The sequence below is a fragment of the Pygocentrus nattereri genome, chromosome 6 (assembly GCF_015220715.1).
Source record: "Pygocentrus nattereri isolate fPygNat1 chromosome 6, fPygNat1.pri, whole genome shotgun sequence".
NCBI classification, from domain to species: domain Eukaryota; kingdom Metazoa; phylum Chordata; class Actinopteri; order Characiformes; family Serrasalmidae; genus Pygocentrus; species Pygocentrus nattereri.
The window spans coordinates 22199278-22226747 of record NC_051216.1 but is presented as its reverse complement, the minus strand read 5'-3'; the positions used below and the strand labels follow the sequence as shown (position 1 = coordinate 22226747).

General features: G+C 39.0%; 3 protein-coding genes across 6 annotated transcripts; 1 reads left to right on the top strand and 2 right to left on the bottom strand.

The window, feature by feature from the left end:
- Positions 1-1716: 1716 nt before the first annotated feature.
- Positions 1717-8372, bottom strand: cir1 (corepressor interacting with RBPJ, CIR1). The gene is made up of 10 exons (XM_017692358.2): positions 8209-8372; positions 6660-6754; positions 5539-5612; positions 5403-5416; positions 5211-5263; positions 5045-5093; positions 4775-4892; positions 3768-3874; positions 3261-3346; positions 1717-2931 (listed from the first exon to the last, which is right to left on the bottom strand). Exons 1-10 carry the CDS (start codon positions 8278-8280, stop codon positions 2046-2048), a joined length of 1554 nt encoding a protein of 517 aa, XP_017547847.1. The 5' UTR covers positions 8281-8372; the 3' UTR covers positions 1717-2045.
- Positions 7775-13190, top strand: scrn3 (secernin 3). 4 transcript variants are annotated; one of them, XM_017692362.2, is made up of 8 exons: positions 7775-7913; positions 8882-9038; positions 9247-9428; positions 9773-9972; positions 10347-10559; positions 10664-10826; positions 11066-11246; positions 12045-13190. In XM_017692362.2, the coding sequence occupies exons 2-8, from the start codon at positions 8883-8885 to the stop codon at positions 12204-12206; spliced, it is 1257 nt and encodes a 418-aa protein (XP_017547851.1). In that variant the 5' UTR covers positions 7775-7913; position 8882; the 3' UTR covers positions 12207-13190. The 4 variants fall into 4 exon arrangements, with proteins under 4 accessions (XP_017547851.1, XP_017547849.1, XP_017547848.1 ...); XM_017692360.2 differs by lacking the exon at positions 7775-7913 and adding an exon at positions 8414-8525; XM_017692359.2 differs by lacking the exon at positions 7775-7913 and adding an exon at positions 8533-8612.
- Positions 12566-27312, bottom strand: gpr155a (G protein-coupled receptor 155a). Its single transcript, XM_017692357.2, has 16 exons — positions 27043-27312; positions 26231-26673; positions 25297-25696; positions 23588-23756; positions 22229-22384; positions 21370-21453; positions 21104-21224; positions 20885-20969; positions 19971-20061; positions 19406-19607; positions 19147-19242; positions 15654-15784; positions 15047-15142; positions 14896-14960; positions 14663-14800; positions 12566-14328 (listed from the first exon to the last, which is right to left on the bottom strand). Exons 2-16 carry the CDS (start codon positions 26652-26654, stop codon positions 14118-14120), a joined length of 2469 nt encoding a protein of 822 aa, XP_017547846.1. The 5' UTR covers positions 26655-26673; positions 27043-27312; the 3' UTR covers positions 12566-14117.
- Positions 27313-27470: the final 158 nt, after the last annotated feature.

Here is a 27470-nt window from a genome sequence, read left to right as displayed (position 1 = left end):
ACCGGGCCTTCCGCGCTCACAGGGGGGCTCAGGGCTGTTAGGGCGTTTAGGGTCACTCAGCTCTTTCAGTCGCGCTGCTCGTGCTGCGAGCCGCTTTGTGCACGAGCTCCAATGAAAAAAGATCAAAGAGACGCGCCACCCGCGCGACCTGCAGCTAAAGCCGCAGAGCTCGAGACTCCGCGCAGGACGGAGCCGCTCAGAATCAGTACCAGGCCTGACCCGGACAGACCCGTTTACTTTACTGAGGGGCTTTTCAAATTAAAGCGGCCTTCCAAAGTTATATATTTAACTATACAGGCCTAAATCACATGAGTAACGTTGTGCTGAGTGTTGTTCCACTGAGTGCCATTGAAACTAAAATATGGCCCAAATTACTTTAGAATGACCAATATCTGATCAAAACGGACAGTTTAACCTCATATTAGACAGAGCGAGCGGTGTGCCTGTGCAATTTTGTTCTGCATTTTGTCCATCTTGTGTGATGAGATAACGCGTCTTTACAGATTACAAGTAGCTCAGTTGTGGACTTAATTCGTTTAGATCAATTTAAATATCCTGTTTTTCTGAGTTCACACATTTCAAACCGCGTTTTCAATATCCAGAGTTCAGTTACCTGCGTTACTCAGGACAGTCAGGGAGCGGGCTCACATTCACGAGTTCATCATGCAGGAAATCATATCAGCTTCATGGCCCTTGAATGACAACAATTACTTCAGATTTCACACGGCAGCGCCACCTCTGCTCAGCTTAATGCTCGATTAATGTTTTTTAAAAACATGCTGGATCTGGAAAACAGTTTGAGCGTGTGTGCTAAATCAAGTAGCTCAAATTTGCAGAAATAAATGAAAGAGAAATTTAAGACTGACAGATATTCAACTGTAACATAAGTTCAGCAGGTCTGTGATAAAAGGATGAGCGGCTAATACGCTGCACTGAAAGACTGAGGCTTTAACCAAAACCGAAGACCTCACTCCGCGAACACTGAACTAAGCACTGCCGCTTTTCTCGCCTTTCGCAGGACCGGCAGCGCCTACGATTTCATTCAGTCATATGAAATAATGAGAGAGCGGAAACAGGCCGTGAGCGCCTCAGTATTAGACCTCGGAGACTTTTGCAAAAGGTCGGACAAAAATAGAGAATTCCAGTCTGGCGGAAATGTGGCGTTTGCCATGTGAACACAAAACTCTGAAGCAAGATTTGTGTGACCCAAAAGTCATAATTGAAAGCGCAGAACCGAACTGTGAGGGAATCAGGAAAGATGCGTTATTAAGTACACAATGTGGACAAAATTCAACAGCAACCACAATGTTTACTGTTAAAACTGGAAGAACTTTTCTTCTAATATCCCAATTAGATCAATTTAAGTTCTGCACACATTTCAGGTTCAAGAGCAACCAAATTGAAACGAATAATTTCTGTTTCCTATATTATATGCGAATTGTGTTGTTCCATAATCGAAAGTGGATATCCGCGAATATTATTTCTCACTATATAAAAAAAAATTACCACGTCATTTTGTGGAAAAAATAACAACAAATGGTCATCTCTCTAATGAAAACATCCATACAAAACTCCCCATGATAAATCAACAGACAATCACAGAGGAGTTCCTCTGTGCTCCCATTTAAACTGACTGCAGGTGAGCGTCTGACTCTAGAAAGCAGTGCTAACTTATGTACAAAGCAATCTTATAAACTTTACAAAAAAACAGTGCCGTATTCTACATCAGAATTTTAATGTTGCTTCATGGCTTTTTCTAAAGTAGTCTGCTGCCCTCTACTGGCAGACTGGACGCAGAGGGACAAAATAACAGCTGCATGGCGATGCTGCATGATCCAGAACTTGCACAACACGAAATAAGTCTTAACCAAACATTATTTGAAGGGTGAGAATTTATAAGAGGAAAAAACAGGAAAAAAGAAAAAAAAAACAAAAAAAACACTGCAGTATGGTCATGACAACCATCTCTAAAATACTCACAATAAAAGCACCCAGCAATATACATATGGACTGGCATGAACTGTACCAGCAACATGAGAGCCATTTCAGCTTGAGCGTTTTCTTTCTTTGCTTCTCTCTTGTCTCTTCCTATCATCTCTGCTTCGACTCCTGTGCATTTCCTTCCCAGTCCTCACCCTGTCTCTACTTCTACTCCTCCTTTTTTCACTTCTTTCCCTCCCTCTCTCAAGACTTTTGCTTCTTTTTCTACCTCTACTTCGCTCAAAGCTGTGGCTCCTCTCAGGCCTCCTCCCTTCGCTGTCTTTGTCCAAGCTTCGACGCCTTCCTTCTTCACTTCTATCCCGATCCCTACTCACATTTCTCTCTTTGACACTCCTTTCCTTTTCTCTTTTATCATGTCTGTCCTTACACTTGTCTCTGCTTTCCCTCCCTCTCTCCCTATTCACACTCCTGTTTCTCTCATCCTCTCTGCTCGTTCCATCTGCATCCCTGTGCTGCTCCTTACCCTTCCCTCTTTCTTCTCCTCTCCTCTGAGGACTTCTACTCCTGTCCCCGTCATTATTCCTACGTTCTCTCTCTCTGATGTCATTTCCATGTGGTGACCTCTGACCCTTTTCTGTTCTCCTATCATGCTTGTCTGACTGTGCATGTGTATGTTTATTATCTCTGTGCTTGGCCTCAGAACTATGAGAGCGATTTCTATTGCATGGCTCTTTGTATTTTTTTCTGCCTTTGCCCTTACTCTCATCATCAGAATTGCCCTCACTGGAGGAGTCTTTCTTTCTCTTCTTCTTCTCTTTCTTTACTTTGCATTTTTCATTCTCTGAATCAGAGTCAGAGCTGCTGGAACTGTCGGAGGTGCTGCTCAAGGAACTGTCAGTCATCTTCTTCTTCCGCTTATGTTTACTTTTCTTTTTCTCTTTTTTGCTCTTCTTCTTCTTGTCCTTTTTCTTCTCCAGTCGGTCAAGTTTTCTTTAAAAGAACAAAAAGATACCTTAGAACGACAATACCTTTTAAGATGTCAATGGGTGAGTAAATTAAAACAGTGGATGCAAACTAACTATGCTTCCTCCATATAATACGCATTAATACTTCTATAAGAGGAGAAAAAATCAGTTTCTGACTTTACTGAACTAATATGTGTAACAAATACTCACGAAAGTAATGCACATACAACAGGAATAAATAAGAACAATAGCTGCACATTCCTTGTGTAATTTTCTGTGGGTTTTTTTTAATGTAACTAGATCATTAAGAGAGTGGATAAATTAATTTCCACAAGGAACACTGACTATACACACCTGAGGAGCTTCTGTTTCTGCTTTGTGGTTAAAGATTTAAGAAACTCAACTTCAGGATCCTCCTCTTCCTCACTGGCCACAAAATCCTGTAGTAAATTAGATCATCATATCACGAACTGCAGAACACACACAAACACACTCAAGAAACTTGCAAACTCTAAAAGGACAAATACACATAATATGCACCAGATGCATATGAGCTTGTAACAAGTAGAAACTAGAATGCGTATGTAAGGACAAATCAACGTGAGCAGCATAAGCTATGTAGAGCTGTAAAATAAGCAGTGTGTCGGCTTCCCTGCTCACCTATAATTTCGGCAGTTAGTCTCATCAACCCTTCCCTCTTGACTAAACTTGCACTGACTGGAATCACTGTGCGCTGCCAGTCTGATAATTGGCCGTTTTGCTGCAATCACACTCCCTCTCCTCCTCACTCAGGACTGGGCATGGATATCATTGGTCTTATTTGAGCCTGAGGGGGTGAGTTGAGGGGGGCCTGGAGATTACCTGTGCTGGATCACAAACAGTGGCGTTCCTCCCAAGGACACATTTCTTCAGCGCAAACCCACTGTTCCGCATCTCTGCCATTAACTCGGAGGGGTGCATCGACGGGCCTGTTAGCACAAAACACAGCCTCAGAGTCCCATTGATGTGTGTCTGCATCCCCCTCAGAGGGGAGCACAGCATCGGCTTTGTTAACAGAAAGGGACACCAAATCAACTCACTCGTCTCCTGACTGGGCAAATCATACCATATTATTCTGCCAAAGCAGCAGTTAGAGCAAATCAGAATACAAAATAATTGCATTTTTCTCGAAGCACAGGAGGTGGGCTAGTCACAGAACTGTAGAGCTGGACCCAGGAGCAGTAAACACATTACTGTACTGCTACAGACTCTGATTACAGCCCTCGGCACACACAACTACTGCTTCCTGCACTAAGAGCGGTTCAGGAGATCGTGGAACACTGAAACAGACTGCCCAAACTAAATCCATCTGATCTAAAGCTAAAACATTTTTCATGACTCTTGGCACAAAATGTCAAGTGCTCTGTGCAACCGGTAAATCTGCTACACGACACTCACATAATTAATTACATTATGCAAATATTGTCTTTTTAAAGATTTGGTCTAATTGTACAAGTCAAAGAAAAGTGTACAAAAATGAACAATCACAAAAAACTTCTTTCAAATGAGATTCAGATAAAAAGTGAATCTCAAATACATGTGTTAATATATGCTGAGATGACAACACTGCCACCTCTAGGGCCAGCGAGAGAGCACAAAGAGCATTCGTAAGGATGACCAACATAACTCAATAATCAGCTATCATAAGCCACAAAGGCTTAAAGAAAAATGACAAACAACTCAGGATACAGTACGAAAAGAAGACCATTACTTCCAGTTAATAACATCGATTTCATTGCAATCAGAGCCGTAAAACAGCATCTGAGATTAAATCAAATGTATTAAGGTGATGGTTTTGTATTTAGTTATATGTAATTAATTAAGCATACCTGCTTCATCACTTGCCATAGAGCTGGCATTGATTCCTGACAGGCCAAAGAGGGGACACTCTCTGTCCGTGTTCACATGACCCCACTTATGACACTTGATACACCGCACATTTCGCACCTGAAGAACAAATACTAAAAATTCACAGACTGGTTCATTTAAAGCGTGAAATATAAAGAACAAAAACATTAATAAAACCTGACAACCTGAATAAATATTTAGTTCAACCTTTAAAATCTAACTTAAATACACATAGGGAAGACACACATTACCTGGATCCCAAAAGGCTGATCTCTGATGTTCATGTCATCCTTTGCATATCTAAAGAGAATAAGATCAAAGTAAGGAAAAACAAAAAAAAAGAGAAAAAAAAAAAAAGACAAACTTGGGGAAAAAAAGTCAATTATTTCTGCTTACACAATGACTAGCAGTACTTACTTCTCACGAGGAGCAACCTTCTGCCACTCAAACTTATATTCAGCTTCTCCTTCCTGCAAAGGCCAAATTAAACAGCGATTTAAAACACCAACTTTAAGACTAATACATGTGGAAAAAAGTGCTGTCATTACATAATAGAAACATATTCTCAATACTTAAGATGCTCAATGATCTTAAAGAAAAAAAAAATACCTCTTTGGTCTCCTCTTCTCATTTTCAGTGAATTAGTGGAGAAAAGCAGAGAAAGACAAACAAGAAATCAAGAGACAAAACTTTATGAAGGCATGTGGTTTCATACCCAAAATTCAACTATTCAGAATATAATTACCTTTAGATGCACCAGGAGGTGCTTCATACATGAAATTAAGACCATTCTTCACTCTATCATCACCCATTAACAGCCTAAAACACACAGTCAGTAGTAAGTTGATTAACACATAAATATGATTACAGGTGACGATGCTGCCATCTTATGGCAACAACAGATTTTGACAACAAGGGGAAAAAAAAAACTAAACTACAGTTCACGGTTTTAAAGACTTATGTTTCGGGGCAATTCTTAATGTTTTTACATATCCATCCATCCATTTTCTAAGCTGCTTCTCCATCAGGGTTGCGGGGGGGTGCTGGAGCCTATCCCAGCAGTCTTCGGGCGAAAGGCAGGATACACCCTGGACAGGTCGCCAGTCCATCGCAGGGCAGACAGACAGACACAGACAGTCACTCACTCACACACTCACACCTAGGGGCAATTTAGCATGTCCAATTGGACTAAATAAAAATATTAAATCAAATGTTAAAAAAAAAAAAGACAGCCACACTGAAGCCTAAGTTCTTTGCACATATTGTGCTGTTTAAAGCAAATCTCTAAAACAGGCTCCTGATCAGGAAAGACATTCACTGAACTCTTTAGAGGACAACAAAGTTATCTGCAGTTTCATTGTATTTAATACTAAAATGTTTAGTGCAAATGTGGGGGAAAAATACATGACACATGGAACTTTTTAGCTTTATACATGATTATAGCTTGTTTGTAATGTTTTTCTGAAAATGAAAGATAAAACAGAAGTAGCACAAAGAAGTTATACCAGTATAGTTTTAGTCCTTGTCTCTAAAACACTCTTTTCAGACCTACTCAAAAGATTACAACGAGTTAGGAAATCTGATGGGAGAATCTACACTCACCAGAATGACACATAAAACTTCATCAGTTACGAAAATTGCTTATTGTTTGCATGTCTCATTTAGAGTTGATTTTAATATGTTGGTTATTCCTAAATCACAGCTGAGTAGCAGGAAGCCAAATTTAAGCCATTACTTCCCTAAGCACTGGACATCTCTTCTTGAAAACATGTTTTTTAGCCTTTAAAATAGATAAAATAGCTAGTTTGATAAACAAGCAAGACAAACACTGCATAATTTACTGCACCAGTCTATAAATATTCTCACCTGTTGTTGTAGGTCTCCTGTTCTTTCACGTAAGCCTGCATCAGGTCTTCCTGCTTCTTCTTCTCGAAGCTTAATTTCTGTTCTGCTATCCATACCTAAGACGTAGGTAATAAATGGCTTTAGTTTACAGTATCGATGATTAGTGAACTGGGCTGACAATTCTCTTATCAAATCCAAACGGATGATCAGAGCTACAGATAATAACTACTATTTCAACCACCGCTATTGCTGTAGTCATTTCATTTCTTTGGTTGCCCAAGCGAATCCACTTAATCTTAACACAGAATTTCCAAGTTAGCTAGGTTAGCTGATTAGTGCAAGTTACGCTACATTGCCAAAAGTATTCACTCGTCTGCCTTAACACACATATGAATTTGAGTGACATCCCATTCTTAATCCATAGGGTTTAATAAGATGTGGGCCCACCCTTTGCAGCTATAACAGTGACTCTTCTGGGAAGGCTTTCCACAAGGTTTAGGAGTGTGTTTATGGGAATTTTTGACCATTCTTCCAGAAGTGCATTTGTGAGGTCAGACAACGATGTTGGACAAGAAGGCCTGGCTCACAGTCTCCGCTCTCATTCATCCCAAAGGTATTCTATGGGGTTGAGGTCAGAACTCTGTGCAGATCAGTCAAGTTCTTCCAAACTCGCTCATCGATGTCTTTACGGACATTGCTTTGTAGTTGAAGTTGAGAGCACGAAATTGTCCAAAATCTCTTGGTCTGCTGAATTATTAAAAGCTCCTTTTACTGGAACTAAGGGCCCGAGGCCAACTGCTGAAAAACAACCCCACACCATAATCCCCCTCCACCAAACTTTACACTTGGCACAATACCGTCAGACAAGCGCCAAACCCAGACTCGTCCATCAGATTGCCAGACGGAGAAGCGCGATTCGTCACTCCAGAGAACAGGTCTCCACTACTGTAGAGTCCAGTGGCGGCGCTTTACACCACTGCATTTGACGCTTTGCATTGCGTTTGGTGATGTAAGGCTTGGATGCAGCTGCTCAGCCACGAAAACCCATTCCATTAAGCTCTCTACGCTGTTCTTGAGCTTATCTGAAGGCCCCATGAAGCTTGGAGGTCTGTGGCGATTGACTCTGCAGAAAGTTGTCGACCTCAGCATCCGCTGACTCCGTTCTGTCATTTTACATGGCCTGTTTGTAGCAGCAGTTTGCAGGCCATGGTGTTTGGTTTTATACACCTGTGACCATAGAAGTGATTGGAACACCTGAATTCAATGACTGGATGGGTGAGTGAATACTTTTGGCAACATGGTGTATCTAGCTAAACTAGCCAGAATCGGCATTACGCTAACCAGCGGTCAACTTTCAAAATATTCTTTCAATGAAAATAACTCAGCTGGCAGCCCACGTCAAACCAAAACAAGTTGGCTATATAACGCCGTTAAGTGAACAAATAGTGATTTAAATGAGTAACACAGCGAGCCTGCTTGCCTTGCTAATATGCTAAGTCGATAGCTGCGTGGTTAAGCTAACTGGTGTTTATCAAGTATCGCTTCTGAATTAGCACAGAACATTGGTTACCTTCTTTATATTGGATTTTGACGCTGGATGAAAATCCTTCTTACACATGAAATTAGCAAAAGACTTCCCCATGACTGAATTTTAATCAAAGCGCCACTGGAATCAGCGGCGAATCATCAAAACACAGCTTACTGTTTACGCTAGGTCCAAAAGTGCTTCCGGAGTGTGCGAGTGTAAACTCTGACCTTTCGTAAGAACAGTTCCGCTGATTTGTAATGTAAACGAACTGTCTGAAACAAGTGTTTTGAGGCACATGCAGCAAATCCAGGTGATCTATTTTCGGTTGCACTACAAATCGCCGTGTACGTCTAGGGAAAGTAAGTACACGTTTTAACTTCGCTTACGGGGAAATGAAAGTCTGACAGTTCAGTTTCAACCCGGAGAGAAGTGCAGTGTTTGAATGAGTAGGTTATTGCTGTACTGTAGAGTGAGTTTACTTTCTTAATTAGCTGAGGTTTTGATCATTTCCTATGGCCTTTTTACGCTTCGGAGCTTGTTGAAATCGAAAAGTATAGGTACTTACATAGTAGTGTACTTATGCCAGCAGATGGAGAACGTGATGGTGGGGTCTTAGAGTGAAAGCTATGGGAATAGCTTGAGATGGCTTCATGAAAATTTGCGCATTCATCATGCTGAGCTCCATGGGTCATGTTGGTTTGTTTTTGTTGCACAGGATGAAGCCATCGTCCTGTGACACGTTCGTGGCTTTACCTCCGTCTACCGAGGGCCAGCGCATCATCTTCGGGAAGAACTCGGACAGACCTTGCGATGAAGTCCAAGAGGTGGTCTACTTCCCCGCCAAGGACTACAGTCCAGGCGAAAAAGTAGAGGTATGATGCAAGACTAATAGCTCATTTTGTAAGATGGAAGGTCAGTCTAAATAGCACTTTTTATGTAGAGTAGAACTACAAGTAGAATCGCTTGTTATCCATGGACAAATTGTGACACCTGCCGGAATACAGGTGTGCAGATGATGGCAGGTGTCCGTTAAAGTAAATGTATTCATCTGTTGTATTCACTGGTTCTTATCTTTCACAGTGCACGTACATAGAGATAGAGCAGACAGCCCATACCTATGCTGTAGTGTTGAGTAGACCAGCTTGGCTCTGGGGAGCCGAAATGGGGGCAAATGAACACCAGGTCTGCATCGGAAATGAGGCTGTGTGGGGGAGAGAAAGTGCTGACCACGAGGAGGCTCTGCTGGGAATGGACATAGTCAGGTGATTGCACTGGTCCAGTTTGAAATAACACTCATGTAGTTTTCAGTGCAATATAAAATATACACTATATGTCCAAAATTATCCAGACACCCCATTCTAATTATTGAATACACCATGCCCAAAACCAGCCATCAGCTAAAAGGGAAAGAAGAAACACTGAATAAGCAGGTGTCTATAGACATTTGGACATGTAGTGTATGAAAGCTAATAAAATATTAATCTTTTCAGTTTGTGTGTTTCTTTTGGATAATGACAAATCCCTCTAAATAACTGCATTCTTCCAACATTGAACATGTTATGATGATAATACTGTCATGTATCTGCTTTGTTTTGTTTTTTTCCAGACTGGGTCTGGAGAGAGCAGACACTGCAGAGAAGGCTGTGGATGTGATCGTGGAGCTGTTGGAGAAATATGGGCAGGGAGGCAATTGCATGGAAGATGAGTGCACGTTTACCTACCATAACAGCTTTCTCATATGTGACCGCACTGAAGCCTGGGTGGTAGAAACCTCTGGAAAATACTGGGCAGCAGAAAGAGTTGAGAGTAAGCCAGAATTAACCCTTGCCAGTAGCTACTTCTACAGTCACTAGACACTTCATCTAAATATTCAGGGATAGTTTTCTGGACATGGATTATGCCTAGCCTTGGACTAAATTGCAGTGCCAATAGTAAAATCCTTTTAAGTTTAAACTTAAGCTTAATCTGGATGTGGGAAACTGGCTCTTAGCTTCCCAGTCTCAGTCCTGGTGTACACATATGCTACACAGTTTAGTCTTACCCCAGTTCTGACACATCTGATTCAGCTCAGTGAATACCTAATAATTGAATAACATGCTCAACCTTTATGTTGGACCAAAAAAAAGTATTGTACTACAAAAGTCCATTGTATATACCTTTTCTGTTTTGTTCCTACTAAGATGGATATCGGAACATTTCCAACCAGTATTCCATCACCACCAAGATTGATAAGGAGCACCCAAGGATGCGTCAGTATGCACAGGAGCAGGGCTGGTGGGATGGAAAAGTGGAGTTCAGTTTTGCCGAGGTTTATTCCTTTCTGACCAAAGGCCGTATAGAGGCCTCTGGCAGCCGTTACTGCGAAGGCCGCAGGCTACTGGAAAAAAGCAAAGGTGACCATAGAACGGAAAATGAGAAATAATCACATCTTAATTCACATAAAGAAGTGCATATTATAACTTGTGGTCCTCTCTAAGAACTGTTGCCATATTTACAGGTCATATCACAGCTGAGACCATGATGGACATACTAAGAGATAAAGAGAGTGGCATTAATATGGAGGGCATGTTCATGACAACAGGAAGTATGGTGTCTGTGATCCCTAAGGATCACTTATTCCCTGGGGTCCACTTCTTCACTGCAACACCTGACCCAGAAAGGTAGGTCTGGTCTGGTGGAGCCTGATGTTGTACAAATGATGTAGTACAAATATTAAGAAATCTTTCCAGTGCACTACAGAGTAACTGCAGTAAAACTATGAAAACCATAGACTGTCCTATGTAGATTTCTAATTCCCTTTTATTACATGTACAGAACACTCTTATTAATAACCAGCAAAAATGTTCACCACACTTTACTGAAATAATTGATCCATTAATAATGCATTTTCTTTCTTTAGATCTGTTTTTAAGCCATTTATCTTTGTGGCTGACATAAAGCAGCTGAAGCACACATGTTCTCCATGTTTTGGGGAGGATGACCCAGTAAAGAAGAAACCACGCTTTCAGAGTAAACCTAACCGTAAACACTCTCTATTCATAAAGCATGAGGTGGTGGCTGCCATAATAGACAGCACAAGGGTAAGTTGTCCAAGTTGAATGATTAATGAGTTAGTGAGCAATGAACAATGATTTTAGTATGCAGCAGTAGGGGAGCACCGGGCACAAACTAACGCAGGGTAAAATGTAACATGGATATTTAATGAAGTTAAACAGGCTGAAGTAAAACATTTTTAGTCATGCTCTCGTATTCTCATTGCAACACCATCTGCAAATTTCAATCCACCTTCAAACCTAAAGAGTGTTTTTTTAACTATAAATGTAACTTTTTTTTCCACCATTTTTCCATCAAATTATGTGTATGAGTCACAGACGTCAAACTTATATTATTATATTATACAGTTAACGTAGCTGTTTCAGGTGAACTGTTCATAAATGGTAGGTTCTGGAAACAAAGAGACATGTAGGTCGATTATATTAGCTTTCTTCTAATAATTGAAAAAATATTTTGCAAACAAAAAAAACAAAAACACCATCTTAGGCTGCCCCACTCTGTGCCCTGCATAGTGCGTTTTTGGCCCCCTTGATGATCATGTGCCAACTGGTATGTTATTATTAAGTGCAAAATGTGTTCAAAACCTATTTTTTGAGCTATCTGGAAAACTATTTCAGTAGATCAGATTTTCATAGTATGTTTTGTAATTATTATTATTATTATGCTTTAGCTCCAAGTGATTTGAAGTAAAAATTCATTTAAAAAGATTTAAGCAGAATCCCTAAAAAACAGAAAACTAAAGAAAAAGAGTTGGATGCAAGGGAGATCTGCCTATTCTATTTTTCACCTTGATAAAAACCAAACATCTTTTATTTATGCAACAGGAGAAAGGCCAGAGGATCGTCCAGAAAATGAGAGAGCTGGAGAAGCAGAAAGTGGCAGAAATGGAGCAGTACCTGACAAGAGGCGTGGAAGATTCAACACTGCTGGTCCATCTGTTCTCAAATACTGTTGAGGAAGAGATCAGCACTTACAACAAAGCCTGAGCCAGACTGATGAACTCTTTGAATCAAAGTGGTTATTAAAAAATTACGAATTTATAACTATTTCATGATTATAAATCATCAGTATGCCAGCTTAACTTGGCAGCCAAAATTTGCACATTGTAAATCGAATCATTTATGTACATTATCTTTGAAAATATGTACAGATACAATAGCACACTAAGCCGGGTATAAAAAAAAAAATTACCTTTCATAGGAAGACTTCATGTCAGTCCTTAATATCAGCAAGAATGGATCATCAACAGTTATCACATATGCTATTTTTTTTGTATATAAGGAAATTGTTAAGCAGCCCCCTATACTTAATACATAAATAAAATAATGTACATTAACACAAAAACTTGGAGAAATAGTTTATTAATGAAAATATCAAATGTGTGGCAAATGTAATGTCAAAATGGCATGAACTGTACTACTCTGATAAAATAAGTAACACAAATAGTCTCTCTGCAACTAAACAAGTTTTATACAATAAGTTGGAATTACACAGTGTTAGTGTCATACCGCCTGAGTTAATCAAGTGACAGAACACACTTCCTCTCTCAGCTTTGGCTTTGAGAAGGTGAAACAATATTGACCATTAAAACCTCAATAATTCATTTTCTTATGGCTCCATCCTACAGTGTAGCAGAGGTGTAAGAGAAATATTGGGGAAAAGTTTTGAAATTGGAGTCATAAGTTATAATGTTTATGTTAAAGCAGTAGGCATGGAGTTCTGGATAAAGTAAAGTAGAGAATATCTAGTTTTACTTGCCTTTCAATATAAGCATATTTTGTTTGTTTCTGGTTTTAAAAGCACTTCATGTTTAATGTTTCATGCTAGCTAGTCTGGCTATACTAAACACTGATACAGTTAAAGAAAATTGTATCCGTGCTCCGGAACCCTGAGGGAGAAGCGGCTTAGAGTGTGAGTGTGAGTGTGAGTGTGAGTGTGAGTTGCAAATAAAGGAACCTTTCACAATGTGACAAAATTTCTGGAGAAATTATTTTATAATGGCCAACAACATTAATGGAAGACTTTTCAGTGCAATATTAATTTCATTAATACAATCATACACAAAGTTTGAACACTTGGTCAAATGACAAGTTTTATAGATTTTCTAAGTGAACATTTGAAGAAAAAAAAACTAATAATACAGGGAACAAACCTATATGGTATTATTCTGCAAATTATTTGCTGAGTTGCAAAAAAAATATAAGATGCCATAACCTTTGCACTGGCCATATGTTATTCAGCAAACAGTAATTTTGCCTTTAAACATGTTGGAGTGTGCTCTTTGAGGAGAATATGTACTTATTTTGACTTCAATAAAAAGGTCATTTGACCAGGGGCACACAAACGTTTGCATACAACTGTAATATGAAGTAACAGTAACCAAGTGAAACTTCTGTAAAAGACAAAGGTTTCACACTTCCAGACTGTTTGTATGATGACCAACATTGATCCCAAAGGTTTTACCTTCAGCTGTTTGCAATATTCTATATAGAGAGTATCCAGCACATGCTGTAAGAAGTGCCTGTTGCTGCAAGATTTCTACTTGCATTATTTTAACATAGCTTGTATTTTAGTGGCCATATATTCTTCTATATTTGAAGCTCTTTTAGCTTCAATATGTGGTATTTACATGTAAAATACCCAGAGCACAGTGGTGCCATACATGCAACTTAGCATGCAAACCATCACTTAGTCCTATAAGCAGCACAGTGTTAACCTTACCATCCCTTTTTCCGTCCCATACCCAATAGGTTAGGAAAGGGTCAATGTAAGCCCAGTGTAAACTACTCTCAAGCCATAAATAACACACTACAGGTTAAATGAAGCGCACTGTGCATTACTTTGAAGGTGAAATTGAACCAACATTAGCCTTTTGTAGCCTTTATATTCATTTAGCTTTAGTGATTAGCCATGTTTTCTGTGAAACGATAGTGCAGGGTGTCGTCCAGGAAACCATAGTTATGGGTGATATGGTGGATGACTCCACCCTCCAGCAGCCGTGAGCCATACAATAGTGCCTCCCCTTGGTCACTAGCAAGTCCAACAGTCTGAAGCCACTGTACCATTTCACTACCCAGAAAGGTCTCTGCTATGCTTCGCTTCCCACACCTGCACAGAAGAGTAAGAATCAACCACTACAACCAGAAGGAACACAGTCAAATATGGAAGAGGTGGAAGGCAAAACAGACACTGGCTCATATTAATAAAGAACTGACATGGTAAAAGTGAGAATGAAAAAGAGAACAAGGAATAAGAAGGAATAAAAGCCCATACTGAGAATTCAAACCTGAAATTCAACCTTCTAAAACATTTGATACTTAAAAATCATAGATTATGATTATAATTACGTATAGATTAGGATACATTTGTTAAATAAAACTTCAGATGTGTCTAATTACGCAAAGATGCCAACAGGGTAACAGAGACAGTAGAGCATGCCTACCTCTTCTTATGGACTATGTCTTGCACACACTGTTCTTTGTGATATTTAAGGAACTGATTACAGGTCAGTCTGATCTCCTCAGACACGTCTGACTGGATCGCTGCCTCTTGACCAAAAGCCTGTCTCAGATTGGCTAACCTACATTTTTATTTAAACAATGCAAAAAATATCACCACAAATTACTCTCTAGAACAAATACTAAAAAAAAGTCTAAAGCAACTGAATGAACTTGCCTCTTTTTAAATGGTAAAATAATTAAATGTTTGTCAAGGCCAAAAATCCCGAAAGATATGAAACCCTGTGGGGGGAGAGGAACAGATACAGCATTAACTCAATGCACAACTAAACTGTTGATGCAAGAATGAGATGACATATCATCCCTACCTGTCCAAAGTTAAGGACAGCACAGAAGAACTGTAGCTCCAAGTACAGCCTGCCTGGAACTGAACTAAGGAGCCACCAGAGGCAGCTGGAGAGATTCTAGAACAATGTGGGTCAAAGGACCATGAGTGAGTGGCATGTTCATGAGATAAGAGTATCTCCACCCAGTGATAGCAAAGGCAGGACAGTGAGGACAACAGCAACGACACAGAGAACTAATGGAAATGTAATAGTGCTTAAGGAAGGTGAGATGACTGGTTATAAATGCAGTGTTGAACACCTTTCACCATTTATTAAATGATGGTAGATTTGAAGTCTGATCTGATATACTGAGGTTTTAGTGGTGCAGACATAATACAGTTTCACTCTTTTACAAAAGGTTGTTTACCCAAGTGCCATCCAATATAGAACTTGAGTATCTGTTGACACTGGAACCACAAGCTGACACCAGTCCCTCGCAATCACTGATGTAACAGTAATTTCACTAATTGCTAAAAGTGTGTACAGACTCCCTCCTGCCTTTAGGTCTAAAATAAAAGTTGTTCACAATGAGAATATATTATAAATGCGCATCAAATGGAGGAAAGACCCCAAGTAAATTCATACTTACAGCAAGAAGACTGACAGTGAGTAATAGGCAAAGCAAAACATGTCTGGCAATCTGTTTGTCTGCACTCTGCCACTTCTCTTCCTCTTCCACCAGCAAACAATGAGAGGAGTCACAGCATCTCCCGCACTGACCTGCAAAAATCATATTTTCAAATGTGACATTTTCCATCTTGCATGTTCCCATGTTTATTGCCTTTACAAGATATAACACTCCTCTAACCCTAAAGGGGAATTATACAGATTTCTCAAATTTTCTCTGTAATTAAAAAAGGTTTAGCACAGTAATGGTCACAGGAACCAGACATCTGAGGAGTTTGATTCCTCTTAAAGCTCCCTCATAGAAAGCTATTACATAAAATGGTTATGAATATGCTGCCTGTTGCCTGAGTCATTGTTTTATTATGGTTTTGAGACCAGTTTTGGCCTATAGCAAATTTCTTAAAATGCATTCATGGTGACGGGCTACATACAAGGCATTGTAAGGCAATATATTCCCCAGTGAAAACATTTCTGTTATCAACATTACATGTAAAAACTCATCCAAGTTTACTAGCCATTTTGGATAGTACATAAAATTCCTGTGTTTGGATTTTGACATCATTGCATTTCATTGTTCAAATATAGGGCAAAACACATTCTTTATTTTCTATGTAAATTAATGTAAAGATATTTTATTCCAAGCAATTTGAGCATTTCTGTCAGTCCATTCATCATGATTATTTCACACAATGTGAAAGGACAGCTGCTATGCTCAGATGATGTATAGAACTAGAAAAAAAAATGTAAAAAAGGAGATGCATGTTTTCCTTTGGACAGTGATTGTGCATAAAATGTGAAAAATCTGTGGAATTCCACCTTTAAACAGCAAAATAAATAGCCATACACATGTGTAATTGTTAGCTGTTGCAAATAACACATCATTATATGCTCAGATCCTGATAACTGCTTGCTGGTCTTTAAACAAAGATTATATCGGTGTCTGCTTTACAGCTGATGCAACCAGCACCTCCAAACTGACACCACAATTGCACCACACAAAATGTGTCCAAACACAGCCACTGTGTAAAGTCAACTGTGCTTACTCATCTGTTGAGTAACAGCTGTTGTGGTACAGCCTAATTTCAGAGTGCGCAAGCATCTTTTGGGGAAAGATTTTTTTTACACCTGTGGGATTAGTTGATAAGTGAAGCACAGTAAGAAGACAAACAGCACAGAAAGACAGACCTACTCTCGGTTTTCCCCCTTTATTTCCCTAAATTCAGCTTATAATAGAGGTGGTCAAAATATTGAAAATTTTTCACGATACATGATATCACAGTATTTACTTTTTCAGACATCTGATCAGTTGGAATAGAGAAGAAAAAAAAAAAAAAAAAAAAAAAAAAAAAACAACAAACAACAAGGTGCTAGATTTTACCAAAAGCAAAAACTGTGAACAGTGATTTTTATTCAATATTTGGCCCACTGTGCTGCAATTAATTCAGTTAAACAAGACATATTTTGGTCTCTTCATAACAAAGAAGAACTGACGATATGCACTATATGTTCAGAAAAGCATATTGTAGTGTATTGTGACATAATTTATCATGATAGTGATATACAACCCCAATTCCAGTGAAGTTGGGACGTTGTGTAAAACATAAATAAAAACAGAATATGTTGATTTGAAAATCCTTTTCAACCTATGTTCAATTGAACACACTACAAAAGACAAGATATTTAAAGTTCAAACAGATAAACTTTATTGTTTTTTGCAAATATTCACTCATTTTGAATTTGGTGCCTGCAACACGTTCCAAAGAAGTTGGGACAGGGGCAACAAAAGACTGGGAAAGTTGAGGAATGCTCAAAAAACACCTGTTTGGAACATTCCACAGGTGAACAGGTTCATTGAGTTAAAAGGGAGCATCCCTGAAAGGCTCAGTTATTTACAAGCAAGGATGGGGCGAGGTTCACCACTTTGTGAACAACTGCGTGAGCAAATAGTCCAACAGTTTAAGAACAACATTTCTCAACATGTAATTGCAAGGAATTTAGGGATTTCATCATCTACAGTCCATAATATCATCTAAAGGATCAGAGAGTCTGGAGAAATCTCTGCAATTAAGTGGCAAAGCAGAAAACCAACATTGAATGCCCGTGATCTTTGATCCCTCAGGCAGCATTGCATTAAAAACCCACATCATTCTGTAACGGATATTACCACATGGGCTCAGGAACACTTCAGAAAACCACTGTCAGTGAACACAGTTTGTCGCTCCATCTACAAGTGCAAGTTAAAACTCGGAGCAAAGCGAAAGCCATATATCAACAACACCCAGAAACGCCGCCGGCTTCTCTGGGCCCAAGCTCATCTGAAGTTCAAAAGCCAACATCTCTGATGGTGTGGGGCTGTGTTAGTGCCCATGGCATGGGTAACTTGCACATCTGTGAAGGCACCATTAATGCTGAAAGGTACATACAGGTTTTGGAGCAACATATCCTGCCATCCAAGCGACGTCTTTTTCAGGGACGTCCTGCTTATTTCAGCAAGACAATGCCAAACCACATTCTGCACGTGTTACAACAGCGTGGCTTCATAGTAAAAGAGTGCGGGTACTAGACTGGCCTGCCTGCAGTCCAGACCTGTCTCCCATTGAAAATGTGTGGCGCATTATGAAGCTCAAAATACGACAAGAGAGACCCCGGACTGTTGAGCAACTGAAGTTGTACATCAAGCAAGAATGGGAAAGAATTCCACCTACAAAGCTTCAACAATTAGTGTCCTCAGTTCCCAAAGGCTTATTGAGTGTTGTTAAAAGGAAAGGTGATGTAACACAGTGGTAAACATGCCCCTGTCCCAACTTCTTTGGAACATGTTGCAGGCATCAAATTCAAAATGAGTGAATATTTGCAAAAAACAACAAAGTTTATTAGTTTGAACATTAAATATCTTGTCTTTGTAGTGTATTCAATTGAATGCAGGTTGAAAAGGATTTGCAAATCATCATATTCTGTTTTTAATTTATGTTTTACACAACGTCCCAACTTCATTGGAATTGGGGTTGTACATTGTCATATTGCCTAGCCCTAGCTCATAATATCTCTCAACATGCAGCAGATTCTAGACAACATAAAGCCTAAACAAATGGGTGGAGTTTACAATATATAGCAGGTCCTTTTAATGTTAAAGAATAGAAATACAACAAAATATGAGGTAATAATCTAATACATGTTTTTTATCAGAGTTAAGGTGTTTTAGACCAAGAGAGTAAACCACAATATAATACATATTACTGGACAGTGAGACCAAGCCAGTGACACAGTGGTAGTAGTAGAAGTAGTACTAGTTTGTGGAATAAAAAGAGGAACATTGTGCCTGAATATGAGTGCTGAACAAGCAGGGGGAAGGACTTTGATATAAAAGTGAAATATGCAGGAACACGACATAATGTAAAATGCGTGAAAGATGAATGGTGTAATAATAATAAGTGAGCACAAGAGTGATGGTGTACCTTTCTGAGTAGATGAAGTGTCCTTCACACTGTTGTTGATAATCATATTATCCATTGACTGAACAGAAGCACTGCTGCACTGACAACCCTGACACTCTGGAGGTGGGGAGAAAAAAAAAAAATTAAAAGAGACAAAAATGTAAAGCGCTAAAAATAAACTAATATTTGCCAATATTTAGGTAAGGCTACCAATTTCAGACTCAAAACAAGTGATTTAGATCTAAATGAGGTACATGTTAGGAATAGTATAATGCTATACCTGGCCTGATGTCGTCCTCTATGGAAGGCTGCTCAATAGTGCACCCGGCCTGCACACTGTTGTCTGCTCTCAGGTCTTCTGCAGTGCTATTTGCCGTTTCCTGCTCAAGGATGTGATATTCCTGGGCGCCTCTGCTAAGCAGCATTAGAGACAAACCTGCTACAACTATACCCACACACAGCACCACTGATGTGCAAAATATCTACATAAACACAGAAGGAGACAGAGGAACAGAAATCAGAAGTGAAATCATATTCAGCAGCTTGTGGGATCTATAGGAAACATCTTTCACCTCATATGAAAATATCATTTTTTGGGACAGGCTTCACATTACAGATTGCATGTTTCAATACATGGCTGTGTGTGCACTTATCAGGAAGTTGATACTGTAGATACTCTCTTCTGTGCACATGTAAAGACAAGCTAAGGAAAGTCAGCTTTTACAAATAAGTGCATAAAAATAAAAGAGTAAGTCATGTCATTCATAATCAGCACTGTTATGCCTGTGACCAGATTTTGTCACAGCTCTCTTCAGAATCAAATATGTATTTTAGTCATTCTCTACCTGCGATGTACCAAAAAAGAAGGCAGAGTCAATGGTGTCCTGCATTTTCTCTCCCGCCATTAGGAGAATGCTTATTGCAAACATTGGCACTCTGTGAATGGTAGTGATAAGACAATACAAGACACTTAGTTGTATAAATAAACAGCTGCGCACTCTCTTGCAGAACATTATAACATACAACTACAAAAGCAAAAAAAATAAACAAATAAACAAGATTTAAAAATTCATATCAAAAACCTTTTCCTATTTTCTTTCTTATGCCATCTGCCCTTTAAACTGTGTCAACATTTCACGACAAATACAGAGACCAAAGCCAACAAAAATGATTCAAAATTATATGCAATAAAACACAGTCATATGCAAAAGCTTGGGAGCCCCTGATCAAATGACATTTTCTTGATTCCCTTTAAATAAGTAGACCTTCTCCACAGAGAACACAATACTGCACATTACTGTTTTTTTTTTCTTTCTTGACTGAAAATTATAGCACATCTTATATCATTTTCTTTCCCTGTATAACTGCACAACAATTTCCATATCAGTTTGCTCCCAGCAGAGGATGTATAAATTAATTTTCATGAAGAAAATCAACAAAATGTCATTTGACTGGGTGTGTTCAAGACTATCATTACATTGCCATACATTAAAGTCAATAAGATTTTTTCCTTCTTCTGTAATATTACCAATTCAGAAACACAATTGGTGAAAAAATGCAGTATACAACCCAAACCATATACTTTGTGCAGAACATTGCTTTACATGTCATTCAAAAGCATTCTACAATGAACTCTCCACAGATTGCTTTTAAATGACACCAGGAACTTAAAAAGGAAATAAGTCTTCTGAAAAGGTTTCTGAAAATGCACTCGTGAAACCTCAAATAAGGTAAAGAAAAAAAAAATAGCAGCACTCACCCCCAGCCAATGATCATTATAATACCTGGCTGCACCGTTAAGTGCTCATTCCTCTTCAACAGGTAAAGAGACATGGCTATCAATCCTATAAAAAAAATAATAATAATTTAACACCTGCAGTCACAGAATGTTGAAGTTGGTGCGAAAAGTGCTTTACAATTCATTGGGGAAATATTAAGAGGAATCAAATCAGCAAGACTGTACTTGCATGAGTCTTACCTGGCCATATGTAGGTACTGTAGAGTGAGCCATATAGCAGAGTAAAGGTAAACACCTGACCAATGAAGTTATCTTTAACCACTACAAAGTTCCAAGCGATCATACCTATACATACCCCCAACTACATATGGGGTGGGGAGCAGAAATAGTAGAGCGTCAGAACACTTTAAACAAAACAAATAAGCTCAGATATACAGAGATTCACTCTGGTATGAACATCCACAAACTATTCTTGACCATGTTGTCAAAATATTTAATTGCCTCACCTGTGCCACAAACAGATTAACTGTAAACATATGAGGAAGTCTGCAGAACTTCTTGCTCATTATTTTTACAGCCACACACCACACCTGCAACAGAAACACATACATCTGGCCATCTACAGAATAAAGGTGACATTCGGTTACTGTAAGATAGCTGCAAAAAATGCACTGGAAAGAGTACAGGTATGAGGAAAGGAGAACCTGAAATTTCAGTTTCACATGTTTACAAGTTTCCCAGTCATACACAGGGCTTGACACTGAAGAAACACAGTTGAACAATCAGGTGATCAGTCAGTTTGGCTCAATGGCCACCTATTTGGGAGGAGACCAGTTTACATTTATTATATTTTTACTGTTAACCCATTTACGTTTCCTGAGTAGAGCTTATGACTACCAGAAAGAGGAAGGAAGTGCAGCTCCGCTGTAGCGGAGCTAACTTTTCATATTAGAAGAACTCACAACTGCTATATTACAAGGTAGTTCTCTCATATTATCCATTTGGCTAAAATATTGAGTTTTACTCCAATTACTATCCAAATACTCCAGTTTTACATTTCTAATTGTAATTACTTTGATATCCATAACCCAACAGTCACAGTGGACATTTATTCCAGTTTAAATATGAAAAGGTTTAGACCCTATTATTTTTGTGCCCCAGTTATTATGGTAACAACTGATTTAGCGTAATCCTATAATATCAGGCTGAGTTACAGGAGCCAAAAACAGAATGAGCAGTTCAAAGGAGGCCGTTTAAAAGCCATTAACATATCTAGTGTAGCAACATAGTTTTTAAATAAAGGAACTATGAAAATGTGTAAAAGAAAAGGAACAGTCAGACCTGCGTGCATAAATGTCTGCTTACCAGCGCAAATAGGCTGACAATGCTGATGTTAAAGCTAATATTCTGCAACGCAGATGCTAGCGGTTTGGGATCCATCCAGGGAATAGTCAGCAGCCAGGCAGAGACATACATGATGGGGGCAGAGAGAAAGGTGCTGATGACCATCCCTGAGGTCACCTAGAGAATGGAGATTAAGGGCCAATCAGAGGTGGCCATGCAATGTCAAAATACACTGCAAACTGAAGTATTCATTATGCTAATGTGTGACATCATGTACACTGTGGTCAGAACATTACACCTACAAACAAAATTAGAGAAATGATCACTTAAAACCAGCCTTTATTATGTAAATCTTCTATCCTCTTATCCACAAATGCATTAATGAGTGTCAATACATTGCTCTTATCTTTAACTCGACAAGGCATGACTGAAGTATTTATTTCCTTTCCTTTACTAATATTAATTGTATATTTAAAAACATTAAATGTACAATTCAAGGCAGGTAATACAATATTAATGGTGTAATAATTCAAAAAAGGCATAATTTGACTCAATATTGATAGAATATTGTTAATACAGCAAAAATGAGGAATGGCTAAAAATTTGATTTACATTATATGTGCTTATGTTTCCATGTTTCCACATTCTGTTAATTAAAGTAGTAGTTCCCAACTCATATTTTAGTGTTTTCACTGCTCCCAACACAGCTGATCCAAATAATCAGTTTTTAACAACCCCTTACTGTATTAAGATGGATGTTGTAAAGCTGGGAAAGCAATAGAACATGGAGAAGTGGGCCTGCAGGAGCAAGTTAGGGAAACACTAAATTAAACAACTCAATTTTATAAAAGCACGATATTTGAAGCTGTGCTTTATGGTTTCCTGATCTAACACACTAGCCTAGTTACATTAGTCACAATAAAATGACACAGTACGATAAGCCACAAAAGAAATCGATGAAATCTGACACATTGCACTGTTCAATCCCTACAAAATACATTATGCTTATGTAATGCATCACATAACAATTTACTCCACTGAGCATATCATGAGTTTCTTCAAGAACAGTACTTCAAGAATAATTAACACTTGCATGCATCATGAGAAAGACAGATTTAGGGAATAAGTTACTAATTGAGTGTCAGATCATTATTCTACTACTCTTATTTTCCTCATTTATTTCTACCAATTGTTTGTGTTTTGTCAGGTCCTGTTCTATTTATCTGTCTTCATTGAATATTTTTGTCTGTTTCAATGCTTTTGCAAATCACGAAACACAGTGACACATACCATGGCAATGCCGTCAAGCATTGTGATGTCTTTGCCATATCACCTTTCATATACAACATGCAAATATCATGCACTGCAGCAGGCACTCACCACCTGTAGCTCCATGTTATAGTGAGCAGCATATATGGCCACACTGGGTGCAGTGGGAAAGACTCCGTACAGGAAAGCATAGTTAGACAGACTGCTGTGGTTTAGAGAGCTAATGTTTCCACTGTCCAAAACCTCCACCATGCCTCTACAAATCAGTGGCATCATCAGCCTAAAGAAAATACAAAAAACACACATTGTTCACAGAAGAATATGGAGTAAATATATTCGATATTTGAGCTAAAATGATAATGCTCGCCTTAAAGGGTAAATTTCACATTTTCTGCATAATTCAGTCACTGAGATGTAAAGTTTTGAGGTGAAATGCTCCATTCTATAGAAAGTTGGATGTCTTTATATTGGTGGTGATACAAACTAGGAATTGAGATTTCTTCAGCACAAATATAGCCTTTTTATTCACAATCCCAAACCATAAGTTAACTTGCACATGTCTATCAATATTAGTTATAAAAGACAATGTTAAAATGGTAAATCTGGAAAGATAAGCTTTCTTTGGGTACAATTTTTCCTTACAATTCTGTGCATGTATAACTCAGCCCTTAATTAATTAAACAAAAAATTCTCAGAGGCATCATAAAACAATGCATAACATATTCATAATCATTCTGCCTAATAACATTCTATGAGGTAGTTTTCAAAGACATTCAACTTTTATGACATCTGAAGACACAATTCTGACTCTTTACATCAAACCATTGTGAATTACTTTGCATCTTAACAATTGTATTGTATAGAAATCATGAAAGATTGGGGGAATTGCATTTTAAAGGCAGAGCTATCAAGTTCTTTGGCTTGATTTGAAAGTTATTTCTAAAAGCTGTCCTACATTTGGTTTTCACATATCCTGATCATCTGGCAACTGATTCAATATTCTCTAAGGTACAGTAGGAATCCCTTGATATAACAGGAAAGCTTAAAAAGCTACAGATCAGACTAAATTACAGAGCACGCACAGGAATATGTTTCCTCACACAGGCCCAAACTTGCTTGTCGCCTTGAGAATTCTTAAGCACAAAGGACCCACATATCACAGTCAACAACCAAACCTCAGACCTACGGAGTCAAAACACTACTTTTAAATGTAAGTAATCAGTGCAGAGAGAGGTAATCCATGAGAACAGACTGGCCTGCAATAATAATCAGTATTTAACAGCGCTACATTAGAATACAATGTATCTAGGGCAAATGCTGAATGTGAAACTGTGCTAATTCTCTAAAAGTAAAAGAGGAAACAGAACACTGAACCTCTTAACCCTAACCCATATGATCCTAAGGGACAATAAACAACTGTTATTGCAGAACAACAGTTCACATTTATAAAAGTTTCTTGTGGTTCAGTCCTTCAGCAAAGAAACAGCTTCTATCTGCTCATAAAACAAATGAGGCTGTGCAAATGCAGTCAATAAATCTTGATAACCAAGCCAAAGGAGACAATACCAAACTGCTGATAGATGACATACTTATAGAAAAGCTTAGAAAGAACCTCTTATGACCAAAGAATTCAAGAAAGAGGTATATTTCATTTGACTAATCTTATAAAAGAATAAATTCTTTAAATTGCCTGAAACTTTCATTTTTTTAAGAAGTTAATGCGCCATCTTGTGACAAAAAAACAAATTAGCATTTTAATCTTCAATAACTGCCACTATACCTAAATACTTCCCCTGTTCACTGTTATCAAGATAACTCACAGTTTTGCAGTGATGAGCAGTATCAGAGCCACCACAGTGGACTTTGTCAGCTTCCTCAATTGACCCACCATGGTCAGACCCAGATAAAACAGAGCCGCTCCTCCAAACGAGTTGGCCAAGCCATCCACAAACTCCTCCATGAATGGTGGGATCTTCTGGCCCAGTAGGAAGTGTGATGCAATCCCGACCACCACCATGAAGACGATGGGGTTCCGGAGAACCTGGAGCAGCACCACCCCAACTACATATAGCTTACTCTGATGCTGAACATGCTCACCCCGGCGCTTCTGGACCTCACAGAATGCAAACCCAATGGGATTTAGCACCATGAGGGAGACAGGAGCCACCAAGTAGATGTACTGCAGGTACTCTGGATGGGTGTTTCTGTACAGAGCCTCAACTGAGAACAACAAAAGACATTTTTTAAACCCCAGCTAAAGGGAGTAGCAAGCAGTGTTCAACTGAAAAGATCACACGTTCAGACTGTTTTTTTTTTTTAAATAAAAAAAAAAAAAAGATGTTTCTTCCATTACATTCATTTGACAGATCTGAGAAAACCATAGAAGAGACAGTAAAAAAGAACATTCACAACATGAATGCGGTTACTCACTGTACTCACACCAGTCTAACCTATTCTTAGCCATGAACCAAACAAACAAGCTGACAAATGGATTAAGCAGCTCTGTACAGGACAGGCATGGTGCAAGCACTGCCACCTGAGTCAACACAGCTAGCGGACAGCAGAGTATAGGAGTGTTTGTCCACACCTGGACAAAGGGCAGTTAGATCGCATTTCAAATTTTTAACTATGATTTCTTTTCTACTTTGTGAATACTTTATATGACTGTGTGGTTGTTGGTTGGACTGTTGCTCTTCCCTTTCAAATAGAAGCACTTTTTCCTTGACTGTCCAGGAAAAAATATATATTATTTACCTATAGGGTATCCCAGAGCAAAGTCATTACTCTGAGTAGCAAATATGGAGAAAAGGCCTGCTTTGGAGAATCTGGTGTCCTTGCTAGTCACCAGCAATGTCAGTACACACACAATGAAGAACACGCTCAGTTTGGCCACCAGAATGCTCCACAGAAAGGGCCATATAACATTTCCAAAGTCCAGCAGCACCATGTTCTTAAATAGCAGCGCTGGCAGAGCAAACCTCGACACGAAGTTCCCCAGGCCTTTGGCTTGTGTGGATGTGATGATATTGGCACGACCAGCTGCATATCCACACAGTATGATCCCAAAACACTCAAGGAGAGCGGGGAAAAGCTTATCGATGGACATGGCAGGATGTGGGGCAGGTGAGGGGTCAGCCCCTGGTGCAGAGTTGGACATGGAGATGTTGATGGACTCCATCCTGTTGTAGGTCTGTAGGCTTCAGAGAAAAAAAAACAACCAAAATCGAGACAGTGGGTTAATCAAAGAAATTAGTGACGAATTATTTCCTACGACTGACGAAACGCTTTAACAGCTTTAAAAGTGAATGGTTATTGGTTTCTAAGACATTTCAGCAGCATGTACACATCCACCTCCACTGCAGTCCAAGTTCGCAGAAAGCCAGCTAAGCTCATTTTGAAAGTGCCCAAGTTCCTGACGGAGGTCACATTTGAAAGTATATCTTTCAATACACAACAAACGCTAACTATACAAACACTGTATAGCTCGCAGTGCGAAAGGTTCTTTATCACATTCTCGTTTCATTAAAAGTGGTGCATTTAAACTTAATCACCGTCACACTTCTTACCTGTCTGAGCTGCGGTGCTGAAACCGGTCGGAGTTACAGAGTTAGCACGAGTTGAACTGACAGGAAACGGCACGGGAGCCCCACATGACAACAAACTAAGCTAGTTCTCTCTCTGCTTTAACCAGTTTCTCCAGCCCACAGACAGGTAAAGGCGTGATGTTACACCCATATCCAAATGTTCAAGGTAGATGAAGACTTCATATTTGTATGATCACTGGATTTCAGGTCTGACAGCTCACGTCTCCTCCACTCTCGCTCCGTCCCTGCCGGCCTCTTATATGTTTTCCTAAACCGTTGGATAGAAACTTGATTCCACCAATCACAGACAGCGGGAGGCGGGCACAAGCAAATTTTCACATGAATGTTTCACGTGGTGCTTGAATAAAAGTCCTCAGTGTTACAAAATACTGTTGAATAAAAGTCTTCTC